At 41.8% G+C, this 19018-nt stretch overlaps 1 protein-coding gene across 1 annotated transcript in view; it reads right to left on the bottom strand.

The window, feature by feature from the left end:
• Positions 1 to 16716, bottom strand: part of Znf609 (zinc finger protein 609) — a 191465-nt gene extending 174749 nt beyond the window's left edge. Inside the window, exon 1 of the mRNA XM_004628820.2 lies at positions 15848 to 16716. Within this exon, the coding sequence (XP_004628877.1) occupies positions 15848 to 16594 (747 nt within the window). The 5' untranslated portion in view covers positions 16595 to 16716. The remainder of the gene's footprint in view (positions 1 to 15847) is intronic.
• Between the last annotated feature and the right edge of the window lie 2302 nt (positions 16717 to 19018).

Consider the following 19018-nt stretch of genomic DNA (forward strand, 5'->3'; position numbering starts at 1 on the left):
TTTTTTTTTTTTTTTTTCAGTACTGGGAACTGAACTCAGGACCCTGCACTTGCCAGGCAAATGCTTATTCTGCTGAGCTATCTCCCCAGCCCTCTATCCTCCCCTTGAATTCTATCAAAATCATCCCTGGTAGATGATAAGCCAGTCATCTCCTCTTCTAACCAACAGAAAACTGGCAGGGGTTAAGAAAAGTATGAAGATCTGTTAGTTAAAAACACAGCACCATGATAGATACTGCAGCACCCGTTCCTCGCTGCCACAAACCCCAACCCTGAGACTTATACCTCCTCCCAGATAGCTCTCCAGCTGCTCCCACTTACAATCCCACAAGCTTTCACGAGCACCAACGCTCTATGCAAAGATTTAAAGTGGGATTTGCCTGGCTCTTTTTTCCCTTCTTTTGGATTATTAGATGTGAAACAGGAAGGAAGATGAAGTGTGGGTAGGGACTACACGGAGAAATTTGAAAATCAATAGTCAGGTATGAAAATGTCACTGGGCATTGTTTTTCTGCCATTTTTCCCTACTCTGCTCTGTCTTGAATGCCACCTCAGGTCACTAACTGAACACAAACTAGAGGGAATCCTGACTTCCCTTCTGGACAGCCTGTCTGCTGTGACATGAAGACATCTACCTGCTTAGATCCAAGAGGGTGACTAGAGGGTTCAGAGGTGACAGTCTCCTCTATTCGACTCTTCCTGTTTGAAAGCTCCATTTCACAAAGGTGGAGGGGTGAACACTGAGGGAGCTTTTCATATCAATAAGCTCATAATCTCCAGTTCTGGGACTCTGCCTCAGCCACACTGCTCCCTCGGACAAGCACTGTTCTTTTTCTTCCTGCTGCTGTAGTGGCCTATCCCCCCCAAGTCATTTTTATTCAGCTCTTCCAACATTAAAAGTATAGCCTCTAGTTCTACAGGGCAATTGAAATATGTGCGCCAAAGCTGCCGCTAATACACAAATAAAGTACAGTGCTGGCACCACGCTTCACATAAGGCACTCCACTCACAGCAGTGTCATTTCTAAGCAGTACACAACAGCAATTTTGAACTCTGGGTAAAACCTCATTGTCAGAAGTAGTACAATGGTTTTCCTGACAATGCTGTGACCAGAATATTAATGAATGCTAAAGGTAAAACATTAAAAAATGACTGTTTTTTCCTTGTTAGCTACTTACAATTGAGGAGGAGGGAGAAGAAGCCCTTCCTAAATCTATGTAACTAAAACAATCTCAAACAACCATAAAAATGAGTTTTAGAAATACAAAATAAAATCACAAAAGGATGTTAAAAAACCATGATTCAGATTCTAGTGAAAGTCACAAAAGCTTAGAAAGTGAAGAATACCTCACAGGGGCTACAAAAACACTGGGCCTATGAAAAAGAAGCTCGATTTATAAATCTTTATGTTGGCGGAACAGCTATGTTGTTCCTTTTGCCTGCCTGACAAAATACTAGTGCACGCCAAGGGTCACATTTCTTAGGCAGTGGTGGTGAACGTGCGGCACTTGTGCTGCAGAGCGCACAGAGCCCTCTCTGTCAGCAGGCCAGCCAAATGGCCCCTGCAGCCGGGCAGCAGCTAACAGCTGTTTTGTTTTTCTAAACTAAAACCTCAGTATTCAGGTTTATTTGCAGTGCTGGAACTCTGTGATAAATTAGTGGGGTTTGGTTGCAGTTCGAGTACTCAGTCCCTTAAATGTTTGCCATCACTAGACTAGGGCAACACAAAGAGAATGAATTCACAGACAGTGTAGAGAACGTGGAGGGTAGAATTAAAAAGTAAAACATTGTGAAAGAATAATTATTATAACTTGCTAGACTGAACCCATTGACCTGGATGGGAGATAATCTGGATTCTGAGATTTCTTCTGTCATAAAACATCTTTGGCTGGGTGTTGTGGTGCACTACTGCAATCCCAGCACTGGGGAAGATGAGGCAGGAGGTTTGCTGAGAATTCCAGGCCACCCTGGGCTACATAGTGAGTTCAAAGCCAGCCAGAACTACTCAGTGAGACCCTGTCTCAAAAAGCCAAAGGAACAAAACCAAACCAAAACTAAACAAAAAATCCCAAAATATCTTTGTACATTTACCAGATTACTGGCTATACCCATCTGTCATAAGAAAATCAACTGTATGTAGCTGGCAAAATAACAATGATGACAACAATGACAAGTGGAATGGTTTGGGGTTTATAGCTGTTCTGGTCACCGAGTTCATGCTCTGGAGGGAGCCAAAGATGGGGGAGAATTAAGCAGTCTGTTGAATTAATCTGGTTTCCAACCTCACAAACCTCTTTAAACATACCCATTTTTATAGGCTTTGAGTAAATTCTAGTATTTACAAGTACATGTTTTTCAGCAATGCATTCTGAAACACAAGCTAACTTTCACACAAACTTAACTGTTTATTTTCAATGCTGGAGAAAAAAATGGGTCACACTAAACTTCACGGGCCAGTATGTCAGTCTCTACCATGGTTTCATCCCAAGTAATCTGAAGAGCAGTTACTGAGTGCCTTACTGTGTAAAACATGGAAAAGGGCAGGACAAACACCTGAGAAAAACAAAAGGCAATGAGCTTCTTAAGTCCCTTCTGAAACTGATAAGCAGTCAGCTCGTCTACTTCAAATCATTGGCTCCTCAGTCCAAGCACACATGTGTAAGCAAGATGAAAAATACCTTATGACATATTTCATTCAAAACAGACACTCTACCAGATGCATAGAAATCTGCAGAGCGATTGAGCTGAGATCCAGTCTAGCGTGGGTGCGGCAGCCCAGGCCCGCAGCTCCAGTGCTCCAAAAGGCTGAGGCACAATGATTCTCAATTTGAGCCCAGTGTGGCTACTTAGTGACTTAACAAGACCTTGTCCAAAATGAGACAACAAAACAGGCTGCAGCTTAGTGCAAAGTTCAGCACTATAAAGACAGATAATTTTTTTAAAAAATCTAGCCTACTCTAATAAAGTGTACACAATATGTAGTTTTTTATGTTGTAGCTTGAGGCTAGCCCTGAACTCACTACGCAATCCAGGATGGGTTCATACTCACAGTGATCCTTCTGCCTCAGCCTCTCCAACACTGGGATTACAAAACATACATCACCATGCCTAGCTCTATGTGCAGTTATTTCATATGATGACTTCCCCACTACATATACCAATTTTTGCCTTACTAACTGAAGGTATATGCATCTGAGATACTCCAAAAACCAAAGATCCATCTAAAGTATAGCTTAAGTTGAGAATGCTAGGATATGCCTATGATCCCAGCACTCAGAAGGCTAAGACAAGAGGATCACCATGAGTTTGAGGACAGCATGGGCTACATAGTGAGTTCAAGCCAACTTGAGTTAGACAGCGAGACTATCTCAAAAAAAACAAAAAACATCTAAATAAATATAGGTTAATATAAATTCTGAAAGTATAAATAATACATGTACTTATACTAAAAACATTTTAAAGTTATGAGAATAATTTCTGAGCAAAATGTCATTCTATAACATGTACTTTTCTTTTTTTCTTTTGTGGAACCGGGGATTGAACTCAGGCCCTTGCACTTGCCAGGCAAGCACTTATTCTACTGAGCTAACTCCCCAGCCCCTATATACTTTTATTTTTCTTTCAAGTAATGGTGATTCAACCCAGGTCTTCTGCATTAAACCATTTCCTGACTTTTGATAGGTCTCACTAAGTCACTAAATTGTCCAGGGTGGTCTTGAACTTATAATCCTCCTGTCAGTGCTTTTTAGACTACAGAAGTGTGCCACCATGGCTGGTTACACAATGTTTTTAAGTGAATTCACTGTATATTTAAGCATATTTTCACTTCTCATAACAATTAGCATAATTATTCTTAAATTTGAGACTTAAAATCTCAACAAGCAACACTTTATGCCTCCAATCTTTTAATTTTCTTGACTTCAAAGAAACCGAGTTTATTAAAAATAGCAAATCAGCTAAGCATGGTGGTACATGCCTGTAATCCCAATATTCTAGGAGGCTGAGGCAGGAAGATCACAAGTTTGAGCACAGTGTATCATACTGAGTCAGATCCTGTCTCAAAATTAAAAAAATTTAAAAAGGGCTGGGAATGCAACTTACTCTGAAAGCCCTAGATTTAATCCCCAGTACCACAAAAACCAACAAAGAACTAAAAGATAATGGCTTTTCACTGTTTCTGTAAGGCAATGTTTTCTCTTCTTAAAACAGCATGTTTAATTTGATTGTGTCCAGAAGTGGATTCAGAAATAAGATCTTTTATACACAGTAACATTATTTTATTTTGGAATGTCCCAATTTTCCAGAGAATGAGGAATATTTTGTCCAGTATCAATGCAGAAATACACTCACATCAATGAGGGGGGAAAAACCCTGCTTTTGGATTAATAATAAATTCTCATGATCCAAATCCCTACTAATCGCTACAGAAAACACAATTTACCTACATACGACAAATATATATAGTCAGATTAATTTCCCTCACATTTGCCTAAAATATTTTGAATCAGTATTTTAAATGAATAATGAATGCTGATATAGACAGTATACCTTAGAGAGGTGTAACTGATAAATTTAGTAAATGATTCTCCAGTTAGGAGGACGCTGAGAAGCAAGGTTTCTGACAGCACTGGTCCTACACAACAGACTGCTTAAGCATCCCGAGTTGGAGGTGAACTGTGAGCACACTGTGCTGTGTAAGACACCTGAGAAGCACATAACACAGACAGTGCAGGGCATAGCTCCATCTGCAAACAGCAAAAAGTCACCTTCCAGAGTCTGCCGGGCAACGAGTAGTAGGATTCCCAAAGGCAGCACTATATAGGGAAGGCACATGGCTATTGGTTCTCAATCAAGAACATTAAAAGTCCCTAGCAATTTACACAGTACCATAAAACACACACACACACACACACACACACACACACACACACACACACAGTACCATGCTTGGCCCCGGAGATTTTACTTCAGCAAGGCATCTGTACTTTGTAATAGGCTCCAGAAGTGATTCTGAAAGTGGCCCAAGCGGAGAAGCCTCAACACCAAGAGATTCTGTAGCCTGAATGTTAATTTCTCTACTTTCAGCTACTCTTGGTGCACTGTACACTTTCTGCACCTTTCACTACAGCTTGATTCACTGCAGGGCTAAGAACCTGACTTCTGAAGAAACTATCTCCCAGGAAATAGAAACTCTGCACTTGCTGAGCTATGTACCAGTTAAGGAAAAACATTTTAAAATGGAAAGGACCCATTTCAAAACAAAAACAGAGTCCAAGAAAAACAAGTAGCATTTATCACTAGGGTATAACCCAGTGGCTTTATTTTTTTATTTTTTATTTATTTATTTTTTTTTGGCGGAACCAGAGATTGAACTCAGGCCCTTGTGCTTGCCAGGCAAGCGCTTATTCTATTGAGCCATCCTCCCAGCCCCTGGTTTTAAATTTTAAAGGCAATTAGAATTTAGTTTTTCAGGGACACAATCAAATTGTATTCTTTGGATGGGCAACAAAAATTTCAGGTTAAAATTTTTCTCTTTTTTTTTGGTCTTTTTGAGACAGGGTTTCACTATGAATGCTTGCCTTGAACTCACTTTGTAGCTCAGGCTGGCTTTGAACTCCCAGCAATCCTCTTGCTTCAGCCTCCCAAGTGCTGGGATTACAGACATGCACCATTACTCTTGGCTCCTCTAAAAAATTTAAAACTACCTTTTGTTTTTTTTTCTTTCTTACAGCTAGTGACATGCTTGTAAAAGAGAAATCTCTCCAACCTCATTCTCCTGACTGGGATATCTGCGCTAATCCCTTCAAAGGCTAAACTCTACACTTTATGGAGATTAGTAGGGTGAGAAAAAAAATCTTTCTAAACCATAATAATTGTGTTACTTCTATCTCAAACCTTAGGAAGGTAATGTAGGAGTTGATGAAAGACCAAAGAAAAACATTTTTTTCTTTTCTTTTCTTCTTTTTTTTTTTTTTTGGCAGAACCAGGGATTGACTTGTGCTTTACAGGCAAGCACTTATTCTACTGAGCCATCTCCCCCACCCCAAGAAAAACATTTTTCAAAAGTTTTAAATTCTAACTAGTAACACATTAATTGTGAAAAAAACTCTGATTTTAATGGACAATAGTTAAGCAAGAGCTGTGGTTCTTCAACCTGCTATCAGCCATCTACCAAAATAAGTCCAACACACACTTCTAATGCAACCAAATAATAAACCCTAAACCTCAATGGCTCTAAATGCTCGGCATCAACCTCTTCCTCTAGCTTTCCTTGAAATCAGTAGGAAATGAAATATTAGCTCTCATAAATTCCTTTTTTTCCAAAGACTTTAAGGAATAAACTTCCAAGTCTCCAAGGATGGCTAAAGTTTTTGGATACAAGGACTCACCCTGTTGCTCAAGCTGACCTAACATGATGTTCCTGCCTCAAAGTACCTGGGACTATAACCAGATTTGTCAAAAAAACAGTACTAGGCAATGAACACAGGGACTTTGCGCTAAGCTGTTATCTCCAGTTTTTTTGTTTTGTTTTGTTTTTTAACTTTGAGACCCAGCCTTTTTAAGTTTTTTAATAGCCCATGCTTAGCTCAAGCTTGCAATTCTCTTGCCTCATTTCTCAGAATGCTGGGATTACAGATGTGCATCATCACTCCCAGCTAACAATTTTCACAGTACCAAGACACTGGGCTGAGTACTCAACCTTTTTTACCTCATTTAATTCTCACAATGACCACACAAGGTTAATATTAATACTGTTACTTCCACATTACAGAGGAGAAAGGTGAAGTTTAGAAAAGTAAAGAATTTGAATTTATCTTCTGCCCTCAAAGTCCCAAACTTTAGATATTCCTTCCAATTTTAGGTACCTGTCAATTTGTTCACAAAAATAAAAGATCTATCTGAATAGCAAAGAAAAAAACAAGCATCCTACTGTCCAGGGTTATTTGGTACCCTTTTAAGCTTTTGGAAAATTTTATTTTCAGTCGGGGGGGGGGGCACAAGAGGGACTAAAGCCAGGACTTTTGCACTGAGCTACATCTCCAGTTCTTTTTATTTTTATTTTGTGGGAAGGTCTTGGAAAATCACTAAATGGCCCAGGCTGGCTTGAATTGAAATCCTTCTGACAGCCTCCCCAAGTGCAAGGACATCTGGTTTCATTTTGAGTTTTTAGTGTGTATTATAATCAACAAAAGAGCTAATAACATAAAATCCTAGATCTCAAGCCTAAAGTTTCTGATTTGGGGGCCTGGAATAAGATCTGAGATTTGAATTTTTAACAATTTCTCAAAAACTACTAAGGTTAAGGGCCGGGGAGATGGCTCAGTGGAATAAGGGCTTCCCTGGCAAGTGCAAGGGCCTGAGCTCAATCCCCAATTCCGCCATAAAAACAAAACAAAACAAAACAAAACAAACAAAACCCAAAAACCCCTAAGGTTAACAATACAGGACTTTATAAGAAAGAAGATATCATCTCTCACAGCAACTATCACCTGAAAACACTTCTGTATAGAGTATTTTCAATAACAAAGAGTTTAAAACACCTCCAGGGCCTAAAAGATACAGGACCTTCCTTTCCTCGCCTTTCTCTCTTTCCCCCTCTCTTGCCTTCTTCCCTCTTTTTTCTTCCCTTTTCTTTCCTTTCTCTTCCACTTCATAAATACACCAATGGTAGCAGTGATGTTAAGGCAGTGGACGCTCAGGAAAAGGTAAATTAAGGACATGAAGGGTGCAGGCTGTTCAAATACTTTTTACTGGGTTGGGCACGGCAGCAAAGATAGTAATCTCAGCACTTGGAAGGCTGAGATAGGATTGCAAATCAGATTGTAATCCAAATTGGGCTACATAGCAAGTTCAAGATCAGCCTGGACTACAGAGGGAAACTCTGCCTTAAAAAAACAAAAACAGTGGGGGAGAGAGCTCAGGGGCATAAGCATCTGCCTGGCAAGTGCATGGTTCAGAGTTTAATCCCTGGTACCACGAAAAACCCAACCAAACAAAAAAACCCAAAGCATAACGTAAAACCTTCTACCATCCATATTTTATTTTTCAGCCTGCAAAATCTTTCCTGTGGCCCTCTAAGGCTAGAGAGATAGGAAAAGAAAGACTGTTTTTGTAATACCAACCCCTCCAAATGAAGATGGGCTTTAAGAGAATTTTGCCCTATAAGCAGAAAATCTAAGGATGCTTTAAATCCCTGTTTCTTTTTAGTCACATGGTCTTCCATCTCAAAAGAGCTATTTCTCTTACCCAAGACAGAGTCAAAGTCTACACTTTCATAGGTAGCTTAAGTATTGATTATGCCAATGTCATTGAGGATGTACGACTTCAGGGAAAAGGCTGTTAAAAATGTCCCCTCAGCCAGCCCAGGAAGAGTCTTGTGTGGGTGCTCTCAACCATGACTAAACTGTACCAAGAGAAATATATTTTAAAATATTAACATGGTCTGGCACCTTCCTGATGCTAATGCTTTCCAGCCCATCCCAATAGCACAACTGGGAAATTAACCGAAAAGAAAAGCAATCTTCCCTCTGCCCCTGCTTTCAGATGCTCGTCCTCTACACCTTTGCCATGCACATACTCATTTTATACATATACACAGGGATAAAACATGCTCTCTCACACACAAATACCTCCCTGCAGGAACCAGAAATCAAAGCCTAACCCTATGGTTTTTAAGTGAGCAAGTCCAATTTCCTTCTTTGTAGCTCTTGACACATGCTGGCTGAGAGCTAGCTGGATTTTTTCTGCCTTCTTCCTGCACCAGAAGGCTCTGCACTGCAGGTCAGGGGATGATAAGGAAATGAAGAGTGTAATTTCCAAGGCCTCTGAACACGGCCCTGTCAGCAGCTCTGGAGGCAGGTTACTCAAGCATGGCTTGAAGAGTGAAAACCACAGAGAGGAGGGCACAGCCAGCCAGTAGTGGCAGGAACTCAACAGTGTATGCTGCTGCTACCTCCAGCCTGAAAGCCCAAGCCCTGCTGCCTTGCCCGATGAGCTCTGCTGGGAAAAGCTCTTATACCCAATGGCAAAAATACAAGTTCACACCGTGGCAGGAAAATTAAGAACCGGGACTTAAGATTTTTGCATGCACTCTTGTGTAGAAACAAAAACAGAGTACTCTTCCCAGGTCCATGAGACTGCATATGCTGGCAGACCCACAGCAACATCCATCCAACATCTCAGCCCCATACCAGGATTGTGGCCAAAGCAGAAACTCAATTCATATGAAATATGAAATTCAATGAGACCACTTCAATATACTCTGAAGCCTATTTCTGATCTCTCCACCTCCCGCCCCCCAATTATAAATACCAGGAGCTTTGGAACATATCATTGGCAAACAGATTTCCCAGCCCAGGTTTGGAACTTCTGAGCATAGTGCAGACATCTTAGCCAACATGTTTATCTGTTCACACTGGGCTTCCTGCATAGTGGCATGTTATATTTCAGCGCATTATTAGCACAAATATTTCAACTCATCATATTTTTAAATATTTATTGAATGTTTGCCATATACCAGGCATTATTCTAAGTGTTTTATCTGAACTAATATGATCTCACAAGAACAGTAGGTATGGACTGTTATCTTCCTCAATTTGCAGATGAGAAAATACAGCCATTTAGTAACATAGTCAAGATCACTCAGTAAGTGGCAGAGCCAGGATACAAACCCAGATAGTCTGGTCACAGAGTACACTCTTAATCATTAAGTCATAGATAAAGAGTCACTGTGAAATCAGAATTTAGAGGGGCTGGCTAAATAGCTCAGTGGATTAAAGTACCTGCCAATCAGGCACAGGGGCTGGGTGTTAGGGGCCAAGGGTTCTATCCTGGGGCCTGCTATGCCGGCCCCACCCCAGGGCATGCTGAGATGGCAACTGAGATTGGGTGTGGTGGTGTGCACCTGTAATCCCAGCTCTTGGGAGGCTGTAAACAGGTGGATCACTTGAGTCTCATCTAGTTGTGAGACCCTGAACCCCCTGTAGACCTTTCCCTAAAATAAAAAAAGTAATAATTAGAAGATGGATATTTAAAATTAGAAGTATTCCAATAATAACTACCTTACAAAGACACATGTCAATGTACATAAAGCAATTTGAGACACTTATATGGAAGCAGAGGAGATGTGGGGCAAGGCTAAGAACCTGTGTTTCTGAAACCCAGATGAGGTGATACACATGATTTTAGAGGGCACACTTTCAGGTACGCACTTGTAGTTGGTGAGCGGCAAGGACTGTCAGGCAAACTGGCATCTGCTTGCAATCCCAGCTACTTGGGAAAATGAGGCATGAGGATCAATAGATTGAAAACAGCTTGGGCAACTTTGTGAGAACATGTCTCAGAATTTAAAAACAAACAAACAACAACAAAACACAGGGGAAGGAGTGGGGGTGGGGTGAAGCTTAGGAGTAGAGCATTTGTCTTGCATGTCTGAAGCCCTAGCAGCACTGAAACAAAAACAGAGACCATCTCGGCTTTCTTCCCTTGTGTGTAAAACCTAGTATTAAGTAGAGTACTGAGAAATGAAAACGCAGCCATTTAGCATACTGGATGAAAAGTGACAACAGTATCTAGCAATGCATCTTCTCTTTACAGTAATACCCATAATATATTTGAAATCTTGCCTGTTAGTGACATGTTCAAGTAAAAAGTACCAATACAGGGCTGGTGAGATGGCTCAGTGGTCTAAAGCACCTACTTAGAACAAGCTTAGCAAAGCACAGGGACCGCGGTTCAATCCCCCAGCACCACATGCCAGCCAGCCCCGCCCCCTGGTGGGCTGAGCTGGCCACACACACAAATAAATAAAAAATTAAAAAAAAAAAAAAAAAGTACCAATACAGGTTTTTCTCCTTACCAGCAATTGCCAAATAAGGAAGGACGTATCATTAGACAACTGATAGGAAAATACAGTGAGGAGGAATAAGTGCTAGAGTTTTACAGAATAGTAGGATGACTATAGTTTAGAATTTATTGTATATTTTATAAGGAAATAGAAGAGTGTAAACATTTCCAACATAAAGAAATGATAAATGTTTAAGGAGATGGAAATGGTGATTATCCTGATTGGATCATTATATACAGTATACATGTGCCAAATATTTAGACTGTACTCCATAAAGATGGTAAAGAATTATATGTCAATTTAAAAAATGCACTAGCAATACCGCAATCATTACAATGAAAATATGGTTCAAGAAACAGTCCAGCAGGCCAGCAAGATGGCTCAGGGGACTAAGCACCTGCTTAGGCAAGTGCAGGGACTGGGGTTTGATCCCCAGCACCACAGGCTGAGCTGGCTTCCCCCCCAGGCACACTGAGCCAGTCCAGAGTTCAGGTGTGGTGGCGCACACCAGTAACCCTAGTGTTGGGAAGGCTGAAAACAGGATCACCACGAGTCTGGTCTGTATAGTGAGACCCTGTACCAAATACACATTAAAAAAAAAAAAGCCAAAGTAACAAACGCTCTGCTCCTAGGCTTCACCCACATAAATATTTGACATCCCCAAGGATAAGAGGAAGGAGAGAAGCAGAAGTAAAAAGACTCAAGATGTGACATGTATATGTACGTTTCCCACAATGAATGTATTTATTATGTATCAGAAATTAATAATAATTCTAAATTATTGTGTCCAGAAACCTGGCTTCTGTTTGGTTTTGCCACTGACTACCTGTGATATTCTGGTCAAGTCACATGATTTAAATTTACTGGTCTAAGTTTTCTCTTCTGTAAAAAAAGGAAAATGCACAAGTTTTTTTCTCAGCCCTCCTTGAATTCCAACAGCCAGGAGGAAAACAGAGCTACTGAATGGAAAAATAAATTAGGCTTACAGTTACAGAATATAATTCTGTCCCAATAAATATGAACTTTTAAGTTTTTTCCATGAAGGAAAATGCTACAGGGCTTTTGCCTTCAGGAAGGAAAGCTGACTGATACAGCCATCAATGCTGATAAAGAACAGCCAGCAGAGCAGAGGAATAAGGCATTAGACAGAAGGCCTTGGATAAGAGAGATCTGCCCTTGATTGGGCAATGAGGGATTACAACACAAGAGAAATGAGCTGGAAGGCACAGACTAGGGCAGGAACACCAAACCAAGGGCAAAGGAAGATGCTCTTAGTGCGCAGATATGATGACATGCACCATCAGAAGGCAAATGAGAATACTTCATAGTTTTTTTCATTCTGAATTAACAGGGAAGAGGTAAGTACATGTAGCATTCTCAAAGTGGTGGGATCTGACACACAAACATGGGGAAAGAAGAGTGTAGTGCTTCTACTCTGTAAGATCGAAAGAAGCTAAGGAGAGGTCAGGGGAACATCTGGTTCCAACACTCTAGATCCTTTAGACACTAGAGACTACTGGATACCATGTAATGATTGAGGGGTAAGAAGAGTCTCATCTTAAATTCCTGGACATAAGCCCTGACAGAGTCTGAAAAAGAGAGATGACTTATCTATAGTTTGTGAATTCTTTTTTCCTTGCCTGTCAAGAGTGGCGACAGAAGCACTAAGCTCCGGGTGCTCAGACAGGCGCCCTTCCTCCTCTCCACCTTCCTTCCATCCCTAACTTAACAATCTATCAATCAAAGGAAGGCAGGAGGAGGCAAGAGCCTGAAGGCTGTCTTGTTTATTCCTCAACATTCCCTCCCTAGTCTCTTCAGCTGGCAGGAAGTATGAGGCAGAAGCGTTCAACAATTCAGGGCAGCAGCAATGCTAAGAGCCATCTGTGATCTCTCCTAGAATGCTAGCATACAGCACAGTGAGCCCTGCCAGAGAGGTGTGGTGGAGCAAAAGCAGATTCCATGAAGGGAAATCCTTATCTTTGGCTGACAGAAAATTTCCTTAGCCACAGCCTGAGATATGAACTTTGATGAGAGAGAGAAGGCCCTGAGATAGGTAATTTAAATACTCAAATCTCACTCATTACTAGTACTGGACAGGGGACAATTCTATCCTGCAGACTACACTGTCTTCTATTTCAAAGCAGGTCACAGTGGGGTGTGGGGGAATTCTAGTCTAGTCATTTTCCAGGTTTTATAAATTCTCCCTAATTCCCAGCACAGAGTATGCAGTTCTAGATTATATCCACATATCTATTTTGATGTTGTAATTCTGTTTGTTGTCTCTACAAAGAAGGAATATTCCAAATCAGTTAGGCCATAGAAAGCCTGTATTTCACAGCAAAGAAAACTTTCATCACCAAAGACTGAGCATCTCTAATGCCCAGAACCCTGGGGTTCTTGTTTCTCAAGAGTTCCTCCCTGCAAGGATCCTAACTTTCCTTATCTTTCTTCCTTTTATTTTGTTTTGGGGGTGTGCTTTTGTTTTTTTGAGACAAGGACTCCCTTTGTAGTTCAGGCCAGCCTTGAACTCCCTGTGTAGCCCAGACTGGCCTTGAACTAACAGCAATCCTCCTGCCTCAGCCTCCTATGTGCTAGGATTCTGTGTGGCACTACACCCAGCTTTCTTTTTTTGTGGTGCTGGGGAATCAAACCTAAGTCCATCCTTGCTAGGAAAGAACTTTACCGCTAACCTACAACCCTAGCCTCTCTTTCTCTCATCCATTCTAGAAACGCTCTCTCCCTAGCATAGTGTATTTTCATCTCTTAGCAACTTCCAAACATTTATTTCAATAATTACTTCACTGGCAAAGGCAATATGATAAAGCAACCCCAGAACCAGTATATTCAAAAGGGTTGAAGGAACATAGGAAGGGCTGAGAAAGCAGGTTGTTGTTCATGGTAATATCAAACTGCTAATTTTTTTCTTTTTTCTTTTTTTTTTTTTCGGAACCGGGATTGAACTCAGACCCTTGCGATTGCCAGGCAAGCGCTTATTCTACTGAGCCATTTCCCCAGCCCCTAATTTTTTCTTTTAAAAGTACTTTTTAGCAATTATATTTTTCTTCCAAAAATTACAGGGCCATCTCTCTCTTCTCCTGCACCTCATTCACTGCCTCCTGCTCAATCCCCAAGGAAGACAGAGCCACATTATTAAGAGGCAAAACTTCTTGGCACGACGGTGTACGGTCAGCTGGATGTATTACATCTTTCAGCCCAATTATAGTCTGAAGGACAGCTACCAACCAATCCTTGCACCTATATGAGAGAAAATGGGTTCCATCTTCTTCTCTGTTGGAGATAATCATGGACATTTAGACTTAAATCCACTATGAAAGTTGGCAACATTAAGCCTTTCACCCATAAACTATAACTGGGCTTACAAGATTGCAATGTAAGTATTATAATAGAAAAGAAACTGAAAGCCACCTTCAGATGTGCTTTTCAGCACAGGAAAAACAATGATTACCAACATAGATATATGGCAAGAGTTCCTCAAGCCATATGTAGGAAACAGTCTAATGGGCTGGGAACAGAAGCAAGAACTCCTAGAATTCCTCAGCCTCTTTAAAACAGTATTATCCATCTGCACCCCAGAGAAAATGGCAAATCACAGCCAGCCCAGGATGAGCCATACCAGTAACCAGCTGGAACCCGACTCCAGTAAGGTGGACTACAGCATCTGTCACCTGAATACAGGCAGCCTCTCTGGCAGCTGCTACTGGTAAAAGCAAGTAAGCCACTGTGTTACTAGTATAAGAAATTCACAGCTCTGTTACCAGAGAAGCCCAGATGTTGTTGAAGAAAGCTACAGATGTGCCAGAGGCAAAGACCAAAATACCTACAGCAAAGAAAGCACAAGCTACCACTAAAATCCAGGCACTAAGGGCACCACCACCCAAACATACACATTCAGTCTTTATTTATTAACACTTACATATGGAAATAGGTATTCCCCGCTGCAGCTGAAGTAATTACAGAGAAATCAATTTATACTGCATCTGCTGGGATCAGCTGAAAACACAGGATGAGCTGAGCACAGAGCAGAAAATCAAGAGCCAATGAACAGTTCATCATCAGGCCAGCTGCTGTGTAGGAAACTGAAGCGGCTAAAGATGACAATAGCCTGAGCTGACCCTGGCCTCCAACTTGCTAGCCTTATAAGCTCCATTTCCTGAGACACCAACGAAGATCACCATCCTCCCAGAGAAGGGACACAGTCCTAACCCCTCCTGGGGCTGCAGGCGCCTAACCTTCCAAGTCAAGCAGAAGGTAAGTTATCTTTATATTGTCTGTCTGGCAGTGATAAAACCACCAAGAGACTCTGAGTCCCAATTCGGGAGGTATCTGGCAAAGGGCTAAACTTTTCCAGTGGCCACAGACTCTTCCTAGGCCAAACTGTCACATGCACAACAGTATCTCACAAGGCCCGAGCAGGTTCTTCATAATATAGTCAGTACCTCCTCCCCTCATTTACTAGTCCAGATGCTGTGTCTCATTGCTTTTTGGTAGCCACCACAGCACACTTGGTAGATAACTTCATGAAATTTAATTAACCTTTGTTCTAGAAACCCAGCAGTACCATTTATCCCATTAAGAAGAGCACTCAACCTGTACATGTAACCAAAGGTCTATTAGGTGTGTCAACTATTATGACTTTGATGATGTTAATCAAATAGGAAACCACATAAAGGTTTGATGTCAGCCTTTAGCAACAAACATCTGAGGTGGGACAATGACAAGGTAACAGAAAATTCACACTATCAAGAAGCTAACCCCAAACAATAGATCTGCTATCCCAAAATGTCCAGGCTTGCCGTAAATGGGTCTGTAGGGAATCCTCTAATTTGGAATAAAACCACATTGCCATTACCGGCTGCTCTGACCTTGTAATTGGTCATTACCCACAAGCTAATGAGCCTCCCACAGAGTGCACATAGCATTTGGCAGTTCATCCAGGGCAGCTTTGACTGGCAGTGGGCAGCCAGATCTGGCCACCTCTTACCTTTTCAGACTTGACTTTCTTTAGCGGGCGACACTCATTCTCCCCTTCCTCTGGCTCCGGCTTAGCTCCCAAAGGATTGAGCGCTGCCCCAGGCTCAATAGCTATACTCCCAAGTGGCTCCACAGCGCCTGTATCCACCCCCACACTTCCATCATACTGACCACCCCGTCCTCCCAAGGCCACTGGCTGGAGGACCCCAGGATCCTTTTCTGAACAAGTCCCCACTCCTTCGCTTCTCTCCTTCTTGCTCTTAGTCGAACTGTTCTCCTTCTCCTTTTTGGAGCCGGCTATACTGCGTGACGCCTTAGCCGCCTTCTCCGAGCCCTTGGGAGCAATAGCAGCAACCAGGCCTCCTGCATTGGCACCATCTCCTGAGCGCCCCTGCACCTCTTTCTTGCTAGCTGCCCCCTCACTTGGAGTGAACAAGGAAGTCCCTGGAGTGGGTTTGCTAGTGTCTTTGCCACTCTTATTCCTTTTGGATTTTGATTTGCCTTCCTTCCCTTGAGGACCTGGCACTGGGGTCACAAACTTGATGTTGTCTGGTAGTGTGGCCACAGCATTGGGAGCCGGTATCCCCACCTCCTTTGAGCCTGACATTTCCAGTTTCTGCTGGTCCTTTTCCAGATCGGCGTCCAGGTCAATGATGAGATTCCCTACTCCAATGTCCCATTCATCCCCACTGTCGTATGTCTCAACCGGGTTTGCATCCACTCCTTTCCCTCCGGAGGCTCCACTGCTCAAGGACATCTTAGAGTCAACGTCCCACCTCAAGATTCAAGGCTCTTCCTTGCCCCCAGCTTTCCTATTTTCAGCTTCAGCTATGTTCTCAGACCTGCCACATTGGTCAGTACATGCCCAGTGGACAACATCATTGCTGGAAAAAGAAAATTTAAAAATCTGTTAAAGGAAACAATACTGACAAGGAGACAGCCTGAAATAAACTCCCACACAAAACAGACCATTTCTGTATGGCTAGCACATCGCAACAGACAAGACAAACAGGATACAGTGCATTTCTAACCAAGTCATATTGGACCTAGGGAAGAGGAACTCCCGCTCCATCCCAGGAGAAAGTACAATATTTCCAACTGCCCACAAAGTCTGTGGTGAGTCCAAACTAGGAGTCCTCTCAGTTAGTTTTCCTTTCCTCGGAGACTTACTTCTGCTACCACAGGGAGCTGGCAATCCTCACTCAACCAGGCTAGGTTTGACCCTGGCATACCTGATTCAAGCTCTAGTACTACTTTACTCACACCCCATCTCTTCTTGCTTCTGAAAATGATCTAGCAAAGGTTTTAACAGTGCTCTACTAGTAGGCCCAGTCCCTAGTAATTTTTTTTTTTTTTTTGCAGTACCAGGGATTGAACTCAGGACCTTGTACTTGCCAGGCAAGTGCTTATTCTACTGAGCTATCTTCCCAACTCCCTAGTAAAAATGCATATGAAGAGATTCTTTGCCATTCTAGTACTGGCAAGAAAAAGCCTAAGTATCAAAAAGTAAATAAGAAACAGCGGGGCCGGGGAGATGGCTCAGTCAAATAAGCGCTTGACTGGCAAATGCAAGGATCTGAGTTCAATCCCCAGTTCTGCAAAAAAAAAAAAAAAAAAAAAAAAAAGAAACAGCAGGCGGAATTTGAAAAAATGCAACTTCAGGATAGAGGTAAAGACTGAAACTAGAGAAAAGAATTCTCAGAGAGGACGCAGGTACTTGAGGTCAGAGAAATTACATTAGCCTTGTCAAACTCCAGTTTCCTAATCATGTATGAAAAGCAGCATTCAGTGTGGTTTTTCCCACTTCTGACTAAAGTACCTATGGAAGCAGGTATGGTGGAACATACCTATAATCCTACACTGTGGGATGCTGAGGTAGGAGGAATGCTAGTATAAACCCAGTCTCAGCAACTTAGAGAGACCCTGTCTTGAAATTTAAAAAATTAAAAATGTGCTGGTTGCTTGCCTGGCAAGCTCAAGGACCAGAGTTCAATCCCTGGTTCCGTTAAAAAAAAAAAAAAAAAAAAAAAAAAACTGCTGGAGATGTAGCTCAGAGTAAAGGATCTGGGTTCAGTCCCTAGCACCAGAGCAACAAAACAAACACAACCCACCAGGATGTGGAATAACTCTGTCTTGTACTGACAGAAACAAGGGGATTGGGGCTGGAGAGATGGCTCAGTGGTCTAAAGCACCTACTTGAAACAAGGCTTGGCAAAGAACAGGGACCGCGGTTCGATCCCCCAGCACCACATGCCAGCCAGCCCGTCCCCTGGTGGGCTGAGCTGGCCACACACACACACACACAATAAATAAAAATAAATAAATAATTAAAAAAAAAAAAAAGAAAGAAACAAGGGGATTCATACTACATGAAAGAGAAGAAATGCCGGGGATATAGCTCAGTGGCATGAGTGACTGCCTGGAGAGTACAAGGTCCTGAATTCAATCCCTGATGCTGAAAAAAAAGAAAGAAAGAAAGAAAGAGAGGAAAAAAGGGTTAAGGGACTGTTACATGGTTGTTTATGCCTCTTCACTGTCCTAACTCATAAAGCCTAGGGAATGTGAAATCTAGAAAACCTGCAGTCAACATATACCATCCAGGTTTATTTTATGACAAAGCCAAAAAGTTCTGTTTTGGGGCCAGGAAGATAGCTGAGCAGTCTTAGTGCCCCAGTACCACATGACACGTGGCCCTGGAACCCAGGGTGTGCCGCACCGGTCACTGAAACTGGGTGTGGTGCTGTACACCTATATAACCCCAGCACTAGGAAAGCTGAGGTAGGAGGATCACTGTAAGTCCATGTTGCATAGTGAGACCCTGTACAAAATAAATAAATAGAAAAAAACCCACAAAATTCCATGTTGTCTTATCCTTGGAAAAATAAAACTTTCCTTAGATTCATAAGACTTCCCTCAATAAAATAGAATTATAATAAGGAAAGACTTGAGGATCATATAAAGAAAAACATAAACATATAAAAATGTTAGTGCTCGCTAAGCTTCTTACTCTGGCTGATCTAATGTATGGGGCCAGTAAGGATGCCAATAAGGAGACAGGCTGAAATGAAAAGATGTAATTTAGTTGAAAGAACAAAAGGGCATATATAACAAGATAGGCATGGTGGTGCACAGCTATAATATAGCCCTGAAAAGGTGAGGCATACAATCATGATTTCGAGGT

Source organism: Octodon degus, unplaced genomic scaffold (assembly GCF_000260255.1).
Source record: "Octodon degus isolate 3935 unplaced genomic scaffold, OctDeg1.0 scaffold00026, whole genome shotgun sequence".
NCBI lineage: Eukaryota > Metazoa > Chordata > Mammalia > Rodentia > Octodontidae > Octodon > Octodon degus.